This window comes from Gadus macrocephalus, chromosome 3 (assembly GCF_031168955.1).
Source record: "Gadus macrocephalus chromosome 3, ASM3116895v1".
NCBI lineage: Eukaryota > Metazoa > Chordata > Actinopteri > Gadiformes > Gadidae > Gadus > Gadus macrocephalus.
The window spans coordinates 19711257-19736847 of record NC_082384.1 but is presented as its reverse complement, the minus strand read 5'-3'; the positions used below and the strand labels follow the sequence as shown (position 1 = coordinate 19736847).

The 25591-nt window shown below is 39.5% G+C and overlaps 1 protein-coding gene across 1 annotated transcript; it reads right to left on the bottom strand.

The window, feature by feature from the left end:
- Positions 1-605: 605 nt before the first annotated feature.
- Positions 606-23727, bottom strand: LOC132453468 (complement C3-like). The gene is made up of 43 exons (XM_060046323.1): positions 23572-23727; positions 21744-21939; positions 21388-21553; positions 20028-20107; positions 19689-19777; positions 19500-19582; positions 19337-19424; positions 19126-19231; positions 18905-19025; positions 18545-18660; positions 16574-16723; positions 16252-16351; positions 16002-16093; positions 15694-15879; positions 15411-15563; positions 15071-15197; positions 13854-13928; positions 13434-13631; positions 13061-13181; positions 12822-12910; positions 12507-12646; positions 12132-12344; positions 11906-11963; positions 11711-11794; positions 11290-11496; positions 11103-11178; positions 10816-10975; positions 10590-10685; positions 9116-9266; positions 8926-9011; positions 8552-8629; positions 8236-8394; positions 7782-7844; positions 7469-7553; positions 6308-6356; positions 4403-4493; positions 4236-4325; positions 4036-4138; positions 3171-3260; positions 2882-2968; positions 2679-2762; positions 1758-1896; positions 606-1110 (listed from the first exon to the last, which is right to left on the bottom strand). The coding sequence occupies exons 1-43, from the start codon at positions 23646-23648 to the stop codon at positions 972-974; spliced, it is 4941 nt and encodes a 1646-aa protein (XP_059902306.1). The 5' UTR covers positions 23649-23727; the 3' UTR covers positions 606-971.
- Between the last annotated feature and the right edge of the window lie 1864 nt (positions 23728-25591).

The following is a 25591-nucleotide window of genomic DNA, read 5'->3' as shown; positions in this document are numbered from 1 at the left end:
TATAGCCAAATGCTTTTTATGTGAATCAAACCGTCTTGTTTGTATGCCCTAGATTCACTCTTCTCAACTAATCAAACAAATTGCTCACGTCCCAATAGCTTGCGTTTACGGTAACCGACCAAATACCGTGGTGGTTTCTCTTATCTTTTGTAGGCCTACCATACAAACAAAGAAAACGTTAACTGTACGAACAGCCACCTGTTAATGGGAAGGGCAAATCACTGCTGGCCGACCTTGTCTGTTGGTCTACATAGGCTACAGGTCCGTTGGCAGTGTTGGAAAGAAAGGATAGGCTACTTTTAAAATGTAACCAGTTACAGAATAGCCTACAGAATACATGCCCAAAAATGTATTCCGTTACATCAATTAATCTGAGTATTGTATTCTGACTACTTGGATTAGGCCTACACTGAATTACATTTTGCAAGTGTAAAAATAAAAAATCGCCTTCAAGTAAAGAGAGAGAGAGAGAGAGAGAGAGAGAGAGAGAGAGAGAGAGAGAGAGAGAGAGAGAGAGAGAGAGAGAGAGAGAGAGAGAGAGAGAGAGAGAGAGAGAGAGAGAGAGAGCGAGCTTAGTGTAACATAGGCCGAATAATGGAATCCAATTGGTTGCATCATGATTTGCCTTTATTCAAATAGATTAAATGAAAATACACTGTTACAATCCAGATTTTTTATTGTAACAGTTTTTTAGTCCATTTCATAATCCGGAAAATCTGTTATACCAAAAATGAAGCCATAGCAGTAATCAATAATACCTTCTAGAGTCTGACTATGTTCCAACAAAAGAAGATCCAGATAGGTTTGGTATGTATCTTTTGTTATTAACATCACCAAGTCAACCCAACGAAATTAACCGGATACAATTTAATTTATACCACAGAAGAAATCGAAAGATTCGAAACACAAATCAAATTCATATTTGGATTGAAAAGCAAATCACAGATTCGGTTGCCTGGTCTTTGTTCACACTAATCCCTACATCCTTCAAATTCAAATGTAAAAACTAGCTCTTCCAGGCCTTGACAGATTTCTTGAAAATCTTCAGCACACTCTGGATCTGTTGGCCAGTACTCTATCCATGTCTTCTCCCCTAGCACATACCGATACCTAAAAGAAAGGAAAGTGGAAAGCATATTCTTTAATATTTCTGTCTACTGCATATGTTAGGTAATGGGCACTAATGCTGCAATTGTGCCATGAGTGTGCAATCTTTTAATTGAAAGTCCCTCCAGGATTTCACTGGCCTTTTTTGAGATTGTTGCATCCTAAAATGCCTGATGCGTGAGCTTTTCCAAATAGTTGCGATGAAAGTTGCAGTGTTTTTTAGGTTTTTGTTGCGATTATAGTCCGAGGTAGTGAAAGTTGCGATAAAAGTTGTGATAAAAATTGCGAAAGTTGCGATTTCCCTGCTGTTAAATATTAAGTTATTACTGCAATTTTCCCTGAGTAATTTGTTAAATATTAAGTAATTACTGAAAAAAACATTAATTAGAAGAACGAAAACACTGAGAAATGGTTTGATGAATAATTGATTCTTGATTCTTTCCACGCTGGCAATTGACTTGGATGCAACAGCCTGTGTCATAGTGATCTGCCTCGTCATCTGACGTCATCTGACGAAGTTGCAAATCGCAACATCGCGAAATCCTGGAGGGTCCGATTTTCCAATATTGAGGTAACGCTCAATACATTTCAACCAGGTTAACCATTCAAATTCCATCAATGTCTAAAACAAATAAAAACACGAAACATACTCATCGTCAATTTTCTCTGTATTATCCAATGTGCCCATGATGAGATAGCTCTTGCCAGAGCTCAGACCTATAGACTCTCTGCAGTGGGAATAACCTAGGAAGATGCGTTGTTTACCCAATGGAGATTTATCAATAGATCCTGCGAATAAATGAGCAAAACAAAACAGCAAGTGAGAAATAAACACCTTACTTTCAAGGTTATTCTTTATTTTAGAAGCTGCCACATGGGGCAGTTCCTAGGGCATTTGTGGACCTCAAGGGCCCAACACGTCCAGACGAGCTCCACACGTCCAGACGAGAGTTCCATAAACCCTGACTGCCAGCTAAACGGTAGCCTAGTGAGATAATCCGGCCAACTTGTTTGGTGACCAAAGCTGCTATAGTACAGAGAAAATATAAAAAATACTTCAAATTGAGTGCTGGGCAGATTACACAATATTTGGTCAACATGCTCTAAGGATATTTGTGATTAAATCGGGAAAAGGAATATTTGTTTATTCACAATCCAACTTTCCAATAAACCAGGACCGGGATACTGAATAGGCACATGGAGGCCATCCCCCTTAAAAAGTGTGCATGGTTTTGGGTCAATAGATTAAATGCCACAGTGTCAAATTGACTACGTTAAGCGCTATGCTCAAAATCCCATGTAAACGGAAAGTCATGTGCCGCATTTGCAAATGACTTTGACAACTCCAAATCGCTGGGGACAATTATCTCATTGCCCATGACTGACATGCCCCGTTGATATTTATTTTTGCATGTAATTTGGAAAGGCACAGGGAGCGTGTTTGTGATTGTGTTGTTTTTAGATGGCCATAGGGCAAGTGGCATCGAGCTCCACAATTCAAATATTGCATGTAAAAATGTTGTCTAGGTCACTTTTACCTAGCTTGTAGTATAAAGGAGATAAAGACTTACCTTCCTTGATCACCTTCTCTATCCGCATCTTGTAAAAATCGGTGGTTTGGTGATCGTCATAGCTTTCCATCTTAACTTTATACACTGAGAACCGAGGGGTAGCAAACTGTTAGTCTGATATTCTGATCGCCTCCCCCCCCCCCCCCAGCACATGTATATGTTTATATTACTCCAACATACATTAACATAAATTACCAAATTACCATAATCGATTTTTGCTTCAGCATCACAGGCCTTGTCATTTCGTTCATTATTGTCGATTGCACCCTTCTTCTGCATACTGCATTCCTCTGGAAAAAAAAAATTCAGTACAAAGATATTCAGCTTTATGTGAAATGTGTGTGTCCATTAGGTAACCTGATATAGCTAGTTGTTTGAAAGGTTCTGCTGGATGGATAGCGAAGTTACTCATTAAATCAAGCCTTGTACTTGTAATTTATCCTGTGAAGCAGCAGGTTACTGGGGGTAAATAAGAGCTTTTTTTTTTTTTACCTTCAGCACATTTGCATAGATCCCCTCGACAGAGTTTAAGTAGTTTTCCATCTTCCCTAGCTGGATGATAGAATTTCACACAAGGTTTCTCTGCAAGGAAAATAACAAAAGGCAGTTTTTGTTATTGGGAAAACAAGTTTTAAGGGGGAAGTTCGGTTTAGGTGCTATCGAGCTGTGAAGTTGCAGATTGATACCAATTGAATATCCCCCTCCCACCGCTCCCTTCCATGCGTAGGAGGAGTTACGGTGGCCTGTAATGGCCTGTGAGGTACCAATGGGTACCTCCCATATTGTTTCTGATTTATAAATTGTAGTTAGTTATTACGTCTGTAGAACTATAAGCCATAGATTTATGAGAAATAAATTAAAGGATCCACCCTGGGGCCTTTTGTTATTTCTGTGCTACTGTAGAATAATAGCAGTGCCACATGGAGAACCCGGTCACTGGATATAAAGGGCCCCATTGTACATTGTAATTGGATATACACTGATTCGTCCGTTCTGTTAGATGCCACTGAATTTAAACATGGCTCCGTTAACATCTATAAAAAAAAGATCTGGCATACAAATACATAAATTACATTGAAATAACTATTATCATTAAATAACTAGAAACAACATGAATTTAAATAGTTAGGTTCAAAGATGGATGATATAATAAAGGCCCTGTTTACACAAGAGAAATATGTGGATTCTACAACCGTTGTTCAAACTAGATTGTATCTTGATAAAAAAATCTCATCTGTTGCTAAAGGCATGGCACACTCTTAACCGTCTCAGCTAGTTTTGACGTAATGGAAGTTTTTTGAGAGATCCCAACTTGATTTGCACATGTTCATCAAGAAGCAGAATTTTTGGTGCTCACCATTATAGTACTCATAGACAGATACAGTTGCTGGTTGTAAGACACCAACTTTAATTGTCTGTCTGATATGGAAAGCCACTTCCTCTGGCTGTGTGTGAGAAACCTGAAGAGGGCAAACAGAAAGGTTGTAACTAGGTAGTTGTGTAGATGGGAGAAATCTGGGTGTTCTGTTGCAAAAAGGGGAAAGTAAAGTGGCCTACCTTGTCCAGGTAAAGGATAAGGGAACCTTGGTCTGACAGCACTTTGTCCATTTCAAACTTTCTGATTGCTCTGTCCTTGTTTTTTGACAGCTACAGGCACACAAACAGGTTAATGCAAATTATTCACAGGTCTTGTCATTGTTTAACAAATATAAAACTGTACTCACTTGGTTGAGATCGTTTACATCAGGGGTGTAACCAGTAAGCAAACCAATATCCAAGATGGTCATGCCTGCATCTTTTTGCATATCCTTATACCTGCAAGAAGTGTTATAATATATATTTATCCCTGAATCCATGTCAAGAGACCAAACTGATATGGGCATTGGCCCTCTCCTAAAGAGCACACACTGCTCAAAGGACAACACATTTAACTTGACATGAAATGCTGGGAGACCCATGGCTATGCTTATTAATTATGCAAGACCAAATATTGAGAGACCAGCCCTCGAGCATTTTAAAATACATGTCTTGCCTTTCTTGACAACCTCACATGGTCATAAATGAAATAGTTTATTGATCAACATCTTGGAGACATTTTTTCAAAGCCCCACTGGCAAGAAGCAGAACTAATATGTGAATAGTCTAACAGGCTTATCATTTCATTACATTTAAACCCACCTCTAACTTCCCAACCCCTAATAGGATACAAGTTTATTAATGCCCAAAATATAACAAATCATTGTCAAATTTCAGACTATATTTGATGATTTCCTTTTTATTTAAATGTATTTTCATTGCTATCACCTATTTATATGGAAACTCGGATACTGTTATTGTCTCTTTATTTTCATTGCCATTTTATTCCCCAAATTATATGTACAATTATATATATATATATATATACACAGTATATCTCAACAAGTTTAAGGTCTATAATATGTTATATGTACCATAATATTTATAACAGTGGAAGTATCAATGTGGATACTACTTGGTAAGAGTGAATAAAGCTAGAATACAGCTAAAGTGGAAGATTAGATTTCTGAGTTAAAGAAATGTTACATTTAAGATTGAACCACCTAGTGCATGACCTCTTGGTAGCCCTAGGTACTATAGGGCCATAGCACATCTGATGAATCCCTGGGTCAATAATTTATGCCCTTCAAAATATTGGCAATATTAAAACTTTTCTATTTGAGAGGTTTCATTGGAGGTAGGTTTAGGCGAGTCTCTAAATAAATCAATAAATCAAAGGCAAAATTTATATATTTTTTTTTAAAAAAATAGAGAACGAAGAAAAACGGTATTAACCGGTTTTGGGGATTTCAGAATAACGTTTCTGTTCCGGAACGTTTTCGGTTTTCTTTTTCGTTCCTTGAACCGGTTCGGAGCCCTGGTTTAAACACACGCAAACTAAACACCTAATGCATAATACAGTCCATGGCAATGTACATTAACAGGGGGACATGTATATCAGGAACACATGTCGATAACGATAATGTATACAATACTGGTAAGAAACTATGTGTGCTAATGTATTGCCGCATATCATTAAATAGACCCACAGTTGCGGCCACAGGACCGCATATCATATGTGTGTTAAGTTTTCTTTGCCGCAATTTACATGACGACTAAGTCTTTCGGAAGTTGTAGAAGAAAACGCTATTCCATGTGTGAATTAGGGCATATTATTTGGCATAAACTGAGCACCGGAGACTGTAAACAAACTCAAAATATCAAAATAACTCGTCAGGTTCGAATGCGCTCATGGCTCTTAAAGGGGATGGGAGATGGAATTCTCATTGGTTTATTGCATGTTACGCCCAAACCACACCTACGGGTTATTAAGGCTACTTCAGGGTAACCCTTTTTAGATTTGCGTCGGGCGCAAGAGCCAGACGCACAAAGCTACTTCCGTTTTGCACCGCCCACAAAGCTACTTCCGTTTTGCGCTTCTCACTTGTGTTTCAGACCGTGAAAAATAGGGCCCTGGATGTGAGGGAATTACTGACAATCCATTCAATTGTCGAAAGTATTACAGAATTTCCTGTTGATTTTTGTACTTGTGAAATGTGAAAAGCAATACAAAACACAGTTAACATGTGTTATATTTCATGTTGTCTACTTACAAGACCTCTATTTTAAGCAGATATACGTTTTGTTCATCCACTCCTGCTCCTGGAAGACAAGAGCATCAACAGAACATTAAAATGCTAGAATGAAAAAAATAAAAGTACATGTATAATGTAACCCCCAACCCGGGTTGCTGCAGTAGCTACTAGATCGGCTAGCGAGGGGGATACCAATGGAGCTGCAAACCACCATAAACCAGCAGAAGTGGTACAGGCAGAGGGGGCGCACCTGGGACATAGAGCCATTGAGCCCCCAGTTATTGAGGGCCTACAAATGACACTTCTGTGAGGAGGCTGCCCACCTGATTACTCTAATGGGGTGATTGTCGCTATCGTCCCTATATGTAACACATTTACAGCATCTTAAAAGAAACATGATATGTCATCAAGACGGATGCCACGTGACCTGTTTTATAATCAGCCCACAAGAAATTATTGCATATAATTATGCAATAATTATACGGCTGATTAGAAAACAGTTGCCAGTTCGGGATTCAAAGAGATGTTTTGTCAACTGTTGAAAACTGTTCAAAACCACCTATGCCACATTCAGTTATTTTTTGTAACGATAAAAATATCTATATATTTCTGTGGCCCTGCCCTAATCTAAAAGCATTCCCTATGGCCCGAGACCGATGGTCTTGTCAGGTTCAGATGGATTTGTGTCAATTGTGTTTAATAAGAAGCTGGGGTCGGCTCCAGAACGTTATTAATGCAGACTTCTCCTTCCAGTGTAATAAATCACCTCAGTATTCCGCCCACAGCACAAGACGTACAACGAAATTATCAAACTTGTTTGAAAATAATTGGAGGACGTAGACTGGATTGGGGCGACAGCGATGCAATTATCGGGACTTTTTGACCCCCTGACACGCGACCTTGCGAGCTTTGCGACCTTGCAAGCTTTGCGACCTTCCTCCCGATCGCTAAAACCAGTCTACTTCACAATTATGCTTTGAAATATTGAAGCGTATGCTCGGCCGTCGTTTTAAACGAGTCTAGGCTAGGAGTGGGTGCTGAGTGTGATCGACAACATCAGGTCGGTTTTGGTCCTTCCTGATGTATGGAATAAACCAGGGCTAGCCGTAAAAAAAGAACCAGAGGTTGCTCAGCACTGCCAAAGTAACAATATTGAACGCCAGACATTGACAAGTTTACCTTGGGAAAGTGTCACATTCAGTTCAAATTTAGCACAGTCATTCGCTTGATCTTTCGCAGCCGTTGCATAATACAGTGACACTACCTGTTGAACAGACGGACAGAAACACAGGGTATAGGACACTTTTTTTTTTTAAATACAACAACTACATGTCAATGCTGAAACAGTTATTCCAATGATTTACTGTATAACCCTATCCCTTTAATACATGTGGGATACATTAAACAAATATTTACACATTATACGTACCTTGTAATGGAAACATAATTATGCAAAGTGTGAATATGTCAACATGAATATAAAAATACGCACTGACACAGTAGCTTCTCCGGTACCCTCGGCAGTGATGTTTACTTGCTTGTTAATGCCATTGTACTGTTAAAATTCAGACATACACACACATACACACACACAGACACACACACACACACACAATTGTCAAATGTCCTCACCGAGAAAAAGATGGCTTCATGCTGCACATGCAACACTGTATAAATATACTAACATTTTATTTAATGATATTGTACTTTTACTCATCATTTTATATTGATATTTACTTTTATTGTTCTGCTGCTGTAACAACCAAATTTGTCATCATGGATGAATACAGTATCCACCTCTAGAGTTTGTCGGACCACTATGATAGACAGTTGATAGAAAAGATGGAGGTAGCATCCCTAACATTATCCATCGAGTTAAGATCTTCTACAGAGCTTCACCATTCTTTGCAACCAGCAGTGAAAACCATTCGCCAATGTATGCCTACCTTAGATGTTCTCGACTGAAACGCGGTTTCAGTGCTGATTCTGAAGGGGGACAACGACCCTGAGCGGCCTTCCACTTGAATCGCAATATCCATTTCATATTGTTGCTCTTTAACATTAACCCAATACTCTGAAAGTGCCTGATACACCATGATGGTTGACTAGACGTAAAACAAAAGGGGAACAAATAAAGAAAGACACCCATAAAATGAAACACAAACAGATCGATATGTACAGAGGACCATGAAAGCACAGCTTGGTAGAAAACAAAAGGCATGAGAATTGTCATTTAGTAAGATTGAAATGAATGCATTTTACCTGAGTAGAATGAAAGCCTCCGTTCGAGGATCTCTGAACGCTAAGCCATCTGACAATTGGAGCAGCAGCCTCATAGTCCTTTAATCGGGTAACATTTTTATTTTTTTACATTTATATGTATATTTGTGTGTGTGTGTGTGTGTGTGTGTGTGTGTGTGTGTGTGTGTGTGTGTGTGTGTGTGTGTGTGATTGTGTGTGTGTGTGTGTGTGTGTGTGTGTGTGTGTGTGTGGATGTATTTGTGCATGTATACATTTATATGTAATGACATTATGAATTCAAAGCATTGACATTGTGAGCATTGACAACCGATTTTGTTTTGTATTGGTTGTGCAACACGAATAACAACTAAGTGTCCATAGAAGGAGATGCTCACCTTGACTTTGACCAGAGCTAGAAGAGCATATGCTGTGGCCTCTAGTGTGAAGACGTGACCCGACTCAACTTGCCAATGGTCCAAGTCTAAGGAACACAAGAGTAGACAGGACAAAAATAAATCGTACTGTTAGATTTACTGCATCATTTGTCCATCGTTGGATTTCTATTCGAAAAGGAGTTGTAAAAACCTCGGGATACTTTTCTGTAGAGGATATCCTTGTTGAATTTATTTTCGTTGGCCAGTGCATAGGATACCATGGCAACAGCATATGGGTTGCTAAGTTCTGGTAGTCTTATCTCCAGGAAATCCACAGCTTTGTTTACGCTTCCTGGGATGCTCTGGACAAAAGGGTATGACAATGATTTAAGATCAATTGGTTTGATGCATGATTTCAAAGAAAATAACTAAATAATCAACATGAATACAAGTTTAGCTTTTGTCTCACATAGAGAATCAATGTAAACATTTATGCACTTGATGAAATGACTTGGTTATCAAGCCAACACCCATGAAAGAGAGGGGGATTTGTATGTTGAGCTCCCCATGTTAAGAAACAATGTATCAAATCAGGTTTCATGAATGTGATCAATCATTAAACCGCCACCAATGACTTTATGAATAATATAATTTATTAATAAAATACTTTTATTGTTCTTCACCTTGAATTTGAAATACTATATTTAATGAGGTAGCCAATAGCAAGGTTTTCAACTGTGTTGTTTTATCAATGAAATATATTAAGCCCCATTCACACATGAAGTCTAACCCAGAAATTTTGTGGGACATTTCCTGCACAGGGGTCGCATGTGATGGGAAATTGCCTTCTCAAGACCAGTGGCGTCACTAGGCTGTTTTATTCGGATATTCAGGGCTGTTTAATTAGCCCCGAATATAATTGATGCTAAAAGTATAAATAAAATAATAATATTTATTGGTATATTTACTGGTAACTATGGAATGCATTAATTCAATTCAGTCTAGAAGTAATGAAATGATTCTAGTTACTAATGGTAGTTAGTTATTTAGAAGGAAACATGGGGCATCCTAAAATAAAGTAGCCTAGTCTCTCTCTCTCTCTCTCGTCTGTCTGACTTGTATTCATTTTATCCTGAAATAACTTGAATCGAACTTTAGATGTTTGGGGATAAGCAGCGCAGTAGTCAGGTAGATCTTTTAAAGCTATAATGAACGGTGTATTTTGTTTATTCAGGTAAAGCCTTTGCATGCACAGCAGCATACAAAAGCATTAAATTAGTTGTTCCTTTTTTCCCCTCTGGGCTAAGCCCCAGATGTTTCAGAAACCTAGAAATGCCCTTGCTCAAGACCTTGTAACATTTATGGTTCACTGCTGGTAATGCGTGTATTGTGAATGAAATTAGTAACATCGCCTGGAGAGGCACGTAAAAGGTTTCTACGTCTGACACAAGACTTTTCACTTGAAGTGAGAAAACCAATCACAAGATTTTTTATCTGTGACAGTTTTCTAAACACACAACTGCTCGAGTGATTCGATAACAAGCTTGATAGACCTAGAGAATAACTCACTATTTACAATAGATTTCCTATTTTTCTTCTTTGATAATGTGAGATGCATATAAGTAGGTGGTAAAAACCAGGACAAACAGATATGGGGGTAAAAATGTAAAGAATGTGCTACTCACATTAACCATTTCTTCACAAATCGGCCTTGCCTCCTGGATGGCAATGAGTGAAAAAGCCGTCATGGAGGCATCAGAGTCCAAGCCACGCACATCCCCCTACATGTACACATAAGAGTGAGCTTGCAGCCAAAATCCTGTTCACCAATGGCTTGATAGCCAACGACCAATGTGATAGTTACAAGTGTTTTGTCCATGTAACTTATTCCATGTAACTCCATGTACACACCATCATCGCTCCATGTATTACACGTCCAATCTCCACGAACCTGCCATCAGCCTTCTGTGAGTTCATAATCACCCATTTGATGGCACCGCAGATAATATTTATGTCGATGTCTACCAGATAAAAGGCCATGCTGAACACCTTTGCAACATAAGATGTCAGCCTTTGGTAGGAGAAGGGATGCAAACAGAGGGAAGTTGAATGAGCATTCACTGAGCGTAAAATAAATGGACTGGACATACAAGTACATCAAATATAAGATCATGTTTTCCAGTGTGTCAATGCCTTACCATGAGAGAGCAGCACTTGATGTAAAAGTACTAAAACCTCCATCAGTCTTCCGATAGGCAAGCTCATTTCTGAACCCTGATCAGTGACACATAAACCTTAATTACCAATAAGCAAGAATGTAAGAAAATGCATTTCAATAAACCCTCTGTGCACATTCAACAAAAAAATATGTGTATATAGCTGTACCTGTCTTAATATATTCAAGGGCATTATCACGTTTTGAATATCCCACTGTATCCCACTGTTTGGTTTTGTCCAAATACGTTGCAGCAATCACAGGTAGAGTCATGCTCATCATGTTCTGCTCTCCGCAGCCTTGGGGCTGCTGGATTAGATGGCCCAAAGAGGAGCCACTCACGACGTTCTCTACAAGCACATTCATCTGCGATCCTCCTACACATGAATATAAAGCCCCACACACAGAACAATTACAGACATTAAGGATGAGAACAGATTCCCACCAACAATAATTGAGGTTGCAGAGAAGTAGGTAGATCACCACATCGTGCTTATCCAATAGGATAGTGCACACAATCTTCAGTCAAATGTAATTATTTATATATTTATTTGACAGATTATGAATGAATTGATTCATAATGCATCTTACCTGTAACGAATATTTGTGAAGCCTGAGGTGTGTTTGGAACCATATATTTTGTGTCAATTGGATTTGTAATAATCTCCAACTTTCCTGGAAGTTGAATAAAGTTTTGGAAACGGTTCATCACCATGATTACTCATGATTACAAATATTTGGGAGATCATTTGTTTTGTACCATATGAATGTGGTAAGTAAACTTACTGCTGTTTTCAACTCTTATGTTTCTATTCACTGTTACCTTTTTCTTTATTCCATTAGGCTATCAAAAAAGTACACTTGATTTTATTGACACATTGTTCAATGACATTGATCAAATTGTTGAAAGAAAAAATGTCTGGATGAATTGCAATCATCAAACTTGCAGTGTGGTCATCAGCACAGGAATGCAATAGGAGTATGTTGTTATTGAAATATATATATTACTCACCACTACTAGCAGCTCCTTTCTGATGCCATCTTCGAATTGTGGATCCCCAACAGAAGCCTTCACCTCAATAGGATACTTGCCATGCTTCATAGGGATTATGATGAAAGACACGGAGCGTGTGCTCTCGGCAGCCACTCTGACTGTCTCGTAGTGCTCCTTTCGTTTTGACGCTAAACTGCACACATCCGTTACCTCTTTCAGATATACCCGGACCTTTGGTTGAGAGTGAAAACAGGACAATCAAAAGAGCATCATGAGTATAAAGGGATGTGGAAAGAAATGAAGATGCATTACTGAATCACTGAACTCCCTTTTACCCCCAAAGTTGTTATGGAAACTTGGTTAACAAATTAGACCGATAATATTCAGACTCACTTTGATTTCGTCCAACCAATAGTTATGAAGGATTGCCTTTATTTCAATTTGTTCTCCACGGACAGCTGAATAAGGTAGTCTAAGATCAATGAAGAATTTCTTCAGGACAACTATCTTCAATGTGTCATCTATACAGATACCTTTAAGACGAACGGAGGAGACAGGAATGAATAATGTGACCACAATGAAACCAGAGGAAAAATGGGAGCATGTATCAGATAAGAAGGTAATAAGGACAAAAGCTAATGAGACTACATGGAATTGAGATGTGTTGGATATGAGGCACATGCATGGGCTAAAGAAAGGAATGGGCACCATGGGTCGGAGACAGGCTGATTCCAGTAAGATGCCAGGTGGTGATTGAGTCTTTCAACGCAGTCCTTTTCTCCAACGATGTTGTCTTACTGAATTATGGGAAAAACTTCTATATGTCAAATTTGGATTACATACTTAATCTTAAATGTTTCAATAATAAATTATAAATCACAAACCACAAAACATGAACAATTAAGATCAACGTCCTGGTGAAAGAGATCTTTATTCAGTTTACTCACCATTTAGGATCGTTGTTAGGGCAAAGAGGGAGTTTGTAATCTACCCATAGCCAACTTTCAGGAAACTCTGTACGAGTACCAATTTGCCCACTGTCCTTGAAGATAATATCCCTCTCCTCGCCTAAAGGATCGGATGAAAAAGGTAAGATATAGTAATGTAAATAATTTCTGCATTCCAAATCTTTTTTCTTTGCATATTCTTTAGAAATCTTCTTCCAAAGGGTTTTTCCTCAGTCTTCATCTTTTCTTTCTGCCATGATGTAGTTTGCCAAGGCAGTCTAGATAAGACCTCGGGGCCTTTTATTCTAGTGTCAAAGATATCAAAGATTACCCAATGCCAACCAAGTCCTTTCACCTCATCCCCAATACTTACTGCGAGCCGCGTAGAGGGCTTCAGTTCTACTTTCAGTTCGTAGTTTGGTTAGCTCTTGGCAGCACTTGAGGAAGGCATCAGCACAGGCTTTCCCATCTGAGATGTACTCCATGCGCCGCTCACAGCTGTACGATAGCGGCGTTTCCGCCATCCCATCCAAACAACACTGGCGCAGCAAGCTGTCTTTGTATTCACTCACTGAGAGGCAAACAGCAGATGTGAATGTTAAAGTGTTGAAAGGGAAAGTGATGTGAACTATTGAAAAGTATAAATTTGTAGGATAGTGACTTTTCACATCTGAATACATTTATATCAACAATGCTGATCGTGTTACTAGAGGGAACTTGGTATTAATGAGAGAGAACTATGCTGTGTACCCTACATACACAACAACTTGTTTGGTGGCTGCATTTTACTCACAGAGGGTAGTTCTAACATCGAGTGTGGGGGTTACGGTGGTACGTTTCTTCCTGGGTAAAACTTTGCATTTGAATACTGGAACAGAACAATGTATTATATTAAACATAACGTAATAATGACATCAAAAGTAACAACAAAAACAATATAGATAATAGTGCCATCATTTGATTTTTTTTGCATGAAAAACCCCCCTCAACAATTAACTACTTCTACAAACGCAACTATTGAAAAGATTATAACACAAATTCTGTGTTTGTATAATCTTGCTTAACCTACTGCCTAATAATCTGTTTCTGTATTCACGATAAATGACTCTGGATAAAAGCGTATTTTTAAAGCTGCTGTATTGTTCTGTTGTCTCATTGTATCCCTCGGCCCCACCCATTAAGCATCTTTCACCTGCCTTTACATCATGTGCTACGTGAGCGAAGTGCTAAAAACTATTTAAGTCCTTAAATAGGTATAAAACTATGTAAATTAGTGCTCTCAGTTGAACACGTTATTAACGGCGTTAACGCTAACCAATTTTAACGTTAACGTTTCGACAGCCCCGAAACGTTAACGGCCCACCGGGAATTCTCCCGACTCTCCCGATTACCACTCCGCCACTGTGTGTGTGTGTGTGTGTGTGTGTGTGTGTGTGTGTGTGTGTGTGTGTGTGTAGGCGTTATTCGATAGCCTGGTAATGTGTATAGGCCTACGTACGGTAGTAATATTCATACTGGTTTAAACTTCTTATATCCATCTTACCAAATATATTTTATTACTGTCCAACTGAACACTCTCTGATCTCATTAAAAGGCTAGCCGTACGACATCAAGGGATATTTAGAATAGACAAAATGTGTGATTAATTGCGAGTTAACTTTGACATTAATGCGATTAATCACGATTAAATATTTTAATCGCTTGACAGCACTAATATAAATATCTGGTAACACTAATGCCATATGAGTAAATTCCAAAAATAGTGGTTTAGTAACATTTATAATACTTAAGCAAGCATTGTTTTCAACCATCTTATCCAACAGGTTGCATTAATACAGTGTAAGCAGGGATTTAGATGTCAGCCCCCCCCTCCTTGGGGCTGGAACCAATGACAATCTTGCTGTGAGGCAGCAGTGCTATCCACTATTGCATGTTTTAAATGGCCAAATAACGACAGGAAGAAACCTATGAAGGGAGAGAAAGTGACAATTAGTGGAGTGTTTGGAGTACCTTCTCTGTCCGCAGTCCCGATAAGGTCGCTCTGAAACAACAGTCCTGCATCATAGAACACGTTCATGCTGTCCTCCCCTCCACCAGGTGTGCATCCTGTATCTTCCTTCTCCACTACATCCCACACCTGGAGGGGGTGCAGAAAAACAATAACTTCAGTCTGATATTTTATTCCATTGTATGACCATATACCTAAATGTCCTTCAGTTTAACTGTTTGGGTCGGTGTTTTGAATTATAAATATATAAGATACATACATGAGCCTTTAGTGATACATGTTTACTGCAATGTTGTGGAAAGGTCAAGTAAAAAGAAATGAAAGAAAACATGGAGAAACTGCCTTTCTCTGAGTGAGGCGGTGTTTGTTGTTGAGGGCGTAGACTCCTTTGTCCACTGCTACCAGGCCGACTGTGGCTCCTGGGTCGCCTGTGATGGTGTAGCGGAATGTTTGTCGAGGCTCTGAGGGAAGGGCTGAGGCTGGAACCAACTTCAACTACAACAGTTTTGAGGCAAAAGAACAGGGGTTTCATTTTATAATTGAAAAAGCTCTGAAGCCGATACTTGAGATGAGATTTTGTTTTACAGGATAAAACACGGCTATACTGGTGTCAGCTTCTCCTCACCGAGCCCATACAGGTGTCTATGACGTCCACCCAGACAGAGTCGGAGACCACCTCACTTCGATCGCGGAGGTAAGCAATAATGCGGAAGGATGGCAGCATTTCTTTGGTGACTGGTAACGTCATTGCTATTGTCGTCAACTCCACCCTGAAACGGCCATGTTTCACCAGCTGGCCCCTGCTCTGGATCTGAATACATAAACAGGCTCATACATCAGAGGGCCTTCATTAAACCACATGAACCAACAAAGGCATAAGCATGGGAAGAGGCAAGTACGTCTTCTGCTAGATACACGTTCAACTTTACTCACCAGATAAGTGATATCACGCATTTTATCTGGAGCATTGAGATTCAAGGTGATTTGGAGGTTATCTCCTAATCTCACTTCAGATGAGCCCACACCTGCATTGGCAATAACAGAAATATGCTCTAACCATTATAACTGCAACTATTGCAAAATAGTAGACGACACATGAAGAAAGGCACAAATATCAAAGTGACGTTACATTAAGTGACGTTACGCTTATGTAACAGTGGTGCTATGTAAATTTGTTCTTTACCGATGTGTATGTAGCTGCTGATCACGCTTTTGTAAGGATGGGCTCTCATAGTTGCTGATGTCTGTCTTTTGTCTAAAACGTCTGGATCAGCGGTTCTTGCCTGTCATAAATATAAACATAAAAATACATCCAACTTTTTTTTATCCATTTATAACATCTCTTTATAGAAATAAACGGTAACTTTCCAGTAAAACTGTGGTCTTTTGCACCTAGAATATAGTTGGTGAATATTTATCTGGTACTTCATCTTAACCACACACTGATGGACACAGAGCATGTTTAAGAAAAATGTATACAGATTAAAAGTGCTCATGTGACTTACAGTAATTTCCAGATGTTGAAGAGAACCTTGAACATAGTTGATAGGGGCCCTGGCTAAACCACTTTTGGTCGTTCTGACTTCAATGCCACCTGGGTCTACTCGTACTGGTACGTCAGCGGCCGGAGACCCGTCAGGGTACTCAACATAAACCTAGCAAGAGACAAACAAGACACACTCAGCCCCCCCGGAAAAGCATACACAATCTTAGCTTAAGCCTGGTTCTCTGTTTAGGTTGTGAGGCATCTTTAAATAGTAGAAAAACCTCTAGCTTGAAGTACCATAATTAGACACATATAGAGCCTTTCCGATAAATTACTGTTGTGGTGCCTATATATGAGTGTGGCCTTTATACAAAGGTGCATGACCAAATTCGCTCGGTGCAGGTTTTGCCACTCTGCGATTTCACACAAAATGACCTTAGCTAAATATTTTTTTCTGCTGCTCCGTAATCCAGAATAGTGCATTTATTTGCCTGCTCTTCCATAACGCTAGTGCTGCAAGGCAATTTCATTTAAACTTTGCATAATGTTGCCCGGGCACTGCACTGCGGCTGCCCACTGCTCCGAGTGTGCCGGTGTGCCCCCATGAGTGTGGACCTCTGACAAGGTCACTCCTCTGTGTGTGTATGTGCAAGTGTGTGTGCGTACACCGGCTCCCGGATGGGTCAAAAGCAGAGAAATAATTTCCCCCAAAAAGGGACAATAAAGGATAGCTTAACTTAATGAACCAACCTCTCTTTAGGTTTATGATCAAAGCAGTCTGACTTTGTTGAAACTTAAGTCGGTCGTGATTCCAAATAAAGCCCTCACAACAGCGCTGACATACAGCCTCCCTATGACTTCTAACACTGCTCAAAACCTTGCCGTGTATCCCAGCATCAATACCACTCACAGTGTTTCCCACAGAAATTTTGGAGACTATGGGGGGGGGGGGGGGGGGGGAGCGATTGTTGACGGGGGGGGGGGGGGTAATGAAACCCCCACTGAAGTCCATAGGTTCACGATACATGGATGCTGGTCTTATGCTGTTAAGGTAGTGCTCATACGTTAATGCAAAATTCCGAATGTCGCGCTCTCTCTATTTTTCAGGCAGACAGCCGAACTTCGTGCTCTCATGCAATCCCAATGAGAGTGACACGAACTTCGTCTGAGCAAAAAAATAAAAATAAAAAAAAAACTTCATGTGCACGCAGAGACTATGGCGGCCGAAATTAGACTATGGGCGCCATAGTCTCGTCAATGTGTGGGAAACACTGACTCAGTATAATAAACACAGAATAAGACCATCGAATCTTCCGACGTGTGTTGTCTTTTCTACTACGGGACGATACGCGTCGCATAGAAATGAGTGTCTTTGCAATGAAAAGATTGTCTTTGTGAGTCTTTGACACTTTCAGCAACACGTGAAGGCCTTTGGACATGATTTGATGTACTCTACATGTAGTTACTGCGGTCTTCAGAAGTTTTTTTTTGGTTTAAGCAAGTGTGGCTTATGTATGAAGCAGTCTTTGTTTGTGTAATTAAGGTAATCAAAGCCTGTGCACTATATGTCAAGTCTGTACGTGAAACAGGCTAATCGGTGTAAGAAATAAATTCAAAATAGTTTTTTCATCAGACCTACTGACCCATTGTATAGGGTACAACAGAGGGTTGTCTCCGACCCTCTGTGGTACACCTGCAGCATTCAAATTAAATCTCTCATGAACCAAGTCCAGAAAAGGATTCTGAATGCACATGGTATATTTCTCTGGATCTGCATTTTCCTGTCTTTGAATGAGGGGGAGATTTCTGTGGGGATGTGTTTGTGTTATGGATGGATTTATATTGGGTGTATTCATATTAATGTATATTAATTAATAAAATTCTAGGCCATCATTAGATAATGAGATAAACTTGAGAACGACATCTTATATCCTAAAACACAACCCACATTCAAAATGGTTGCTATTCATTACAAAAGAAAGTGCTTTACCAAAACTTCAAAGAACATTGTTGGTTTGAAATACTTTGGTGTATTCTTGAAATTGATTGCATAAGGAGATGCAACAATATTGATGCCTTGTTTCTCTGCTTCCACTAATTCACTACCTGGTTGGACAAAAAGTACACTCACACACACACACACACACACACACACACATACACATACACATACACGCACGCACACACACACACACACACACACACACACACACACACACACACACACACACACACACACACACACACACACACACACACACACACACACACACAGTGAGACATTTCTCTTAAGAACAAATGATGACTCAATATTTTGATTTTAATTTAGATGCAAACATAATCCACTCACCAGATTTCGTCAACACAGTGACAGCAACATATATGGAACTCTTCACCTCATTCTCAATGTCTGGATAGGTTTCTAGGATTTGTGCCCTAGTTAATGTGGCTTGTGCTTTACCATTTATTACCTGACAAGATAAGACCATTTCTGAATCAATGTTGTTATTGAATACGTAGTTACCAATAAATCCTGATCGAGTTGTGACTTCAAGAGGGAAATATGCTGACCATCACTCGCTGAATGGAGCCTGGGAAACTATGTTTATCGTTGTTTTTATCAAACATCCCAAAGACCACATAAGCACTCCCTTCCACTTCTTTCCCAAACAGATACCTGAAAGCACAGATATTTCACTTGAGTAACTTCATTTTCAACAGATAATTATAAATTATGTTTCTATATCCTACAATATCCCCTAAAATGTTGACCTAAACTCACGTGGCTCTGATGCCTACGGTCAACATCTCATCATCGACATAGAAGAATGGTTTATCAGGGGTAATTGTAACCTCAAAGCTAGGTAAAACTGAGAAAAAATGATCAGTGTTAAAAATATTCAATCAGATTAACCTGAAATATTTCATAATGGTAAACGTCTTACCATATTCTTTGACCTCAAACTCAGCAGAGTAGTTGTTCTGTTTGCTGTTCTTGAATGTGGCTACCACTTTCCACATCCCGGTACTACAAATATAACAAAACACACCCACACATCCCATTTAATCAGTACGATTGTTTCGTTGAAATTATTTTTTTTATATAATCATGAGCAAAAAAAGCATTGGCCCACCTCACTATTTCAGGAAGAACATAAAGTCCAGAGTGTATTCCTGAAGTCAATGAGACAGGGTCCTCTGATAAAATAATATCATCAGGAGTCTGTTAAAAAAACATGTACCACACACACAGACTTTTAGGAAGGTTAAGTATCAAATGATCTGAAACAAAACATATACATTTAGGAGAGAAAATGTAATGCCCTGAGATTAAAATGCAAACATGATAAAGAAAACCTAAATGAATTTAGCGTGAGCATGTTTTTTTGGACTGCAGGTAATACCATTATGAAATTAAAATGTTTTAGCCCTAAAAACAAGAATAGTATTAAAAATACACAATGAAACTGTACCACAATATTAATGTTGATGATGGAGTCCTCGTCTGCTGTAGGTTTCATACGAGGTGTTACACCAAACACTCTATAATGAACTGAAAGAGACACAAGCAGGAAGACAATGTTGGTACGTCATTTTCATCCTAACCCTAGGATGACCAGAGCCTCAACCAAATGCAGAACATAGAGTATGTTTTTGTGGGACACGTGATCAATAATGAGGTATTTAAAAATGTTTTGTCTTTCTATCTTAAAAAATAAAAATTCTCAATTGTGCTCATGTCGTATTCCCCCCTGTGTGACTCCCTCAATTATGCCATTTCAAAAACATGATTAATAATTTAAATATTGCATTTCAATTGTAGCATTTCAAAAACACAATTGAAAATACTTGTTGTACTCAATGATTACTTATTCAGATTCAATGTTCAAGCTGCAGGTATTCAAATGAGACAAATGTGCCTTACAGAGCTTAATCAAGTCTACGTGGGTGGACTTGTGATCGCGGCTCACCGGACTCTGTGGCCCCGACATTAAGTTGCTATGGAGAAAATTGGTTCAGTTGGAGCCAGTGTAGTCCCACAAATCAGACTCGGCTTATTAGTCGAACATGTGACAGCAGAGCAAAGCTCAAATCTCTGAACAGGATGTTTTAATTTATTTACTTTTTTTAGAACAATCATGTTTCTGGAAACTGATCTGCAAGCCCATTTTTGGCTGACAGTGAACAGCAACTGGGAAGACAGCTGAAACATCCTGTCCAGACAACGCCATGTTTTAAAAAGTGTCTGTTACACAATGTAGATTGGCCACTGTAGAAATACACCCATTAAAAATGCTTAATGCACTCAAGCGAAGAAGTTTCTCGGCTGTAGAATATCTCCATAACAAAATTAACTCAGCCTATTAACTGTTACTATTTACTCTTACTGACATATTCTGGCCCTCCCAAAGAGCCAGGCAGAGTGATCTGGCCCTCCTAAGAAAAAGTATGGAGAATCCTGATCTTGACCATATTTAAGGTAATGCATGGTGCATCAAAGGGATTCCAAGATGTGCGGGATGAAGCAGAAAGAGAAATAGAAGTAAAACTATGTCCACTGTACAATTAAAAGAAGAAAAACAAACAAAAAACGCTGCACAATCCCCTGAAAGTGGTTGGAATGGACCCCCCACTGACTGTTTACGTTCAGGGCTTAATATCACACAACAGATGACGGATTGACCAACACTGTTTTACTACTTATTTTAGAAATCAAACCAATTTTAGTTGTCTTTACGGTCACACATCACAAGTCCAAGTTCCAACAGTACTAATTTTAAAACTTCAACATTAGACATTTTAATGCTGACTATTTTCAGTAGTGAAATGTACCTCTACTGTTTGGGGTGTATAGAGGTTTGTCAGTCTGAATGAAGATGTAGCCTGACTGGAAGGAGACCAAGACCACTTTCTTCAGAATGGTTCCATCTGGAAACCTTGCTTCCAGGAACACATGCTGCTTCAGCGTAGGGTCATCTCTAAAGTATTCTGCCGGGATCTAACTCAACATGCAACAGGCACATTGTACAGGTACATAAAAGGTATGGTTATTAGGTAGGCTACTTTAAAATCACAAAATAATTAATTATTTAGCACAATGAATGATCACTGCATTCCGGAAGAAATTTTCAAGCCAACCGAATAACTACAGAAAATAACAAATACAACCAACAGGGTAACCACCATACCTTAATTTCACCAAAACCTTGAAATTTATTATCTGTGTTTAGGGTCACAGTTGTGGAGCCCAGTTCAAGAGCTCCAGTTGGGAAGGTCATCACAGATATTTTAACATCAATGGCTGCCCCTGAGCATTCGTGACACTCCACAAATATGTTCTCTGTTGCTCCAATACGCAGCAAGTTAGGAGCAGACAAAACCTTCCTGGAATGGAAAAAAAGAGGAACATAGACAAGAAACACAAAGATTTTCACAATTTGTTAAAGGGGTGAAATCAAGCTTTTTCGAATTTTCCCTTCGCTTTAAGGCCCATTCACACCCTACGGTAAATGGGCCTTTAAGGGGGGGCCTTTAGTTTGAATGGGCCTTAAGCCAGGCCCATTCACATTTCACACCCTACGGTAAATGGGCCTTGTGGTATGACGCATGTTTTACGTCTGCTAAGCTAGCAAGGGGGAGCATTCACGCCCACCGAGAATGCCCCTCAATTAGTCTGTTTCCCAATGTGAAGGAAGCATGCTCAACGGCGGCCATAGAACGCCGACAAGCACTGCTCCAATGTTGAGAACACTCGGAAATTCGCGCCCTTTATTTTTGAGAATTCCGAGTTTTTTTTTTAAAGGACGCATCGATGGAGCCCATGGACAGACGGAGCCTCAACAAGCTAAAATACCCACAATCCTTTGCGTTCACACGTTGAGCGGGATATTTAAAATTTGTGTATTGAAAGCAATACACGTTGCTTTACACAAGTGAAGTTATTTAACGGTTTCAGAAATATTTTGTGCCGTATTGCTTTTAATCATGTAAATGCAAAAAAATAACCTGTGCGATTTCTTTCAAACGTTTTTGCAACGTAATGATAGGCTACATTTTGCATGGATTGATTTGTTTTTGTGACGCAAAAAAGCACATAAACTGCAATATTCCGCACATAGGCACAAGGGAGCAGCACCAAACATATAAACTGCAATAACTGCACATGGCCAAAAGATGGCAGCACCATCAAAAATGATGAAAACGGGAGGCGGGCTCTCAGAACCATAGCCAATCAGAGCACGTACTACGTCATATAGGCCACGCCTACTCCATATCTAAACAGAGCAGGCCTCAGAAGAGGTCAGAAACTCTAGAGGCAGGGCAACCTCGGATGCCCTGCTAAGCGTCTCTCCACGCGTGTAAATACAATTCCCCTTGTATTAGGGGAATACAGGCATGTAACCCTATTCTAGTAGTACCCCCAAATGCAATTATTAACGCTAAAAAAGCAGGTTATGGGATCTTTAACATACAGTCTTATCTCAGCATTACGTTGATCATTAGGACAATGGAATTAATGCAGTTTGACTGATCAGACAAGAAAATTAGGCAGTGAGGTTTAATGGTTTGTTCACACCAAAAAAAATGGGCCGGCACACTTGCCCTTTGCCACTTAAAATACTGTTCGCCATTTTGAATGCAAAACTATATGAGTCAGCAAACATGCAGCCAGTTTTTAATTTCACTAGAAAGCACAATAAAAAAGATATCTAACTAAAACAGTACATCATTATATATGATGTATACTATTAACTGGTTATACCTTAATGCACCTCTACATCAACCTTTTTTTCCTGTAGCCATGCTCACGGTGAAATGATGACATTTTCAAGGGATAAGATGATGCAAGGTCGAAAACGAAATCTCCTGATAAATATCTTTAATATATGGTAAGCAAATAATTTCAGAATTGCAGATTTTGTTTAACTTATTTTCGCTTCATGCTATTGCTCTGTTATGATATGAAAGGTCAGGAGCAAAGCTATGCTGTTCCTATGTTAATCAAAGCATACTCACAATGGATCTCCGTTAGCAACAGCAGACAAGAAGAGGACCAGACAGGCCACACTCAGAGGATGTATTGCCAGACGCATCCTCACGCCAGAATGCAGGTCTACTGAAAATGTAGTCTGTGGATCTCTCCATGAACCTGCTTTTTATTCAGTCCCACTTAACACGCCTCTCAATACACCCCTTTGGCACCCTCTCTTGTTCTCTGAACCCTGTCCTCTACACACACATAGTTTCCCGGCAAGCAGTTAAGCAACTATTGGTTCTGGCAACACAAATATCCCCCCTGGCTCAAAAGGCTGAAGTGTTGTGTCATTTATTTTCATTGAGCATTTCGTTTATTAATTACCTTTAGAAACAAAAACCAAAAATTGTGAACTTAAATTGAAATAAAAATATCTTTTGTTAATTGAAAAGGATATCTTTGTTTTTTAATTTGTAAAATTCTATTGGTCTTTTATCAAAATGTAGGCCTGTTTGTGTTGTTGGCAAACCGTTTAGGCCCAACAGAGATAATTTGTAAATTATTATCACATTTAAGTGTTCTTTTTTACAGTGAATAGTCACAATAAATTTTTGGGGCAAGCACACTCTACTAATATTGAAGTAATAATAAGGGGGGTTGTTTTGACAGTCCACTACAGTTGGCTATTCAAATAACTCTATACCTATGATCATCAACAGGTGGCAGCGGAACGCTAGTCTTCCTCTGTGCATGTCTTTACGGACTATTGTTGGTGCTAACCAGGGCCGACGGACTGGGACTGTGATTGTTGCCGTTTTTGGACTCCCGGTTAGGAGTCAAGGTTATACATTTTTAAAATGGTGTATTTGTATTGCAATAAACATAAATCCATCCTTTTTTATAGTTGACGGGGAGAATTTATGTCCTAGATTATAATTGTTTTATCTTAGGTTGAACAGAACAATCAGTGTAAGAGGTTTGGCCAACATAATAATCTAAATAAACAAGAACCTGGATTCGGGGATTCAGTCTGTATCTGGGGGACGAGACAGACGAACAGCAAAACACCCATGGAAACAAAGGTTATGGTTGCAACCAAGCAAGCTAGAAACATACAGGGCTCACAACAAAACGGTCGAGAAAACAATTTTTACAGGGCTCACAACAAAATGGTTGAGCAAACACATTTGTACAGAGACTATCAACATCAAGAATACCACGAAGACAAAGTTCACCCAAGGGTACTTTCAATTTCAAAAGCAACACGGCCGAGTCGGCGTCTGATTTGCACTCTTCTTTTTCTTTCAGTTCACGCAATTCCTGAAAAGCTTGCCCAATGTTTACTCGTGTCTGGCCTCTCTGTCGATCAGTCTCCCTTTTCTCTTCTTCTGTTCCTCCGACAATGGGTTTCTCTGTCTCTTTTTAGTCGGCTGATCTATGATGAATATAACAATCCAAAGTTACTTGTGTTTATATCGAGCCGGTTCCGTGTTTGGGGGTCTGTGCCGTAAAGCAATTCGTTACTTCGCGAGACCCGAGACTCCCGCGAGAGTGGGCGGCGGGTCGCCGGCAGAAACATATTCCTTTTCTCCGCCAAGATGCGCAAGGGGGAGTCGAAACAACGAACAATCAAACAAAAATGTATAATAGAACCATCGCAATGACTCTTAGCCTGTTATATTAAGGTAAATCAAGCCAAAAAAGTTGCATAGTTCCCCTTTCACTCGTGTCTGATCTCTTTTCTGCTCCATTCTTCTTTTGTTCCACCGACAGTCGCCTCTTGGGTCCCTTATCAGTCGATTGATCCATGATGAATGCAACAATTGCCTCGCAACTGGCTGTTTATATCTAGCCGGTGCCATGTTTGGGTGTGTGTCTGCGCCGTAAAGCATTTTCGAAACTACAATCTGACTACATTTTCGAGGATACTTCCGTTGCGTCACATCCGGATTGTGTCGGTCCGAACAGATCAGTTGCATATGCGCTTTTTTACTGAAGAGGCGACATGGGTAAATGACACACCCACCAATCGACCCAGAAATGGATGCAGAACAGCATAAC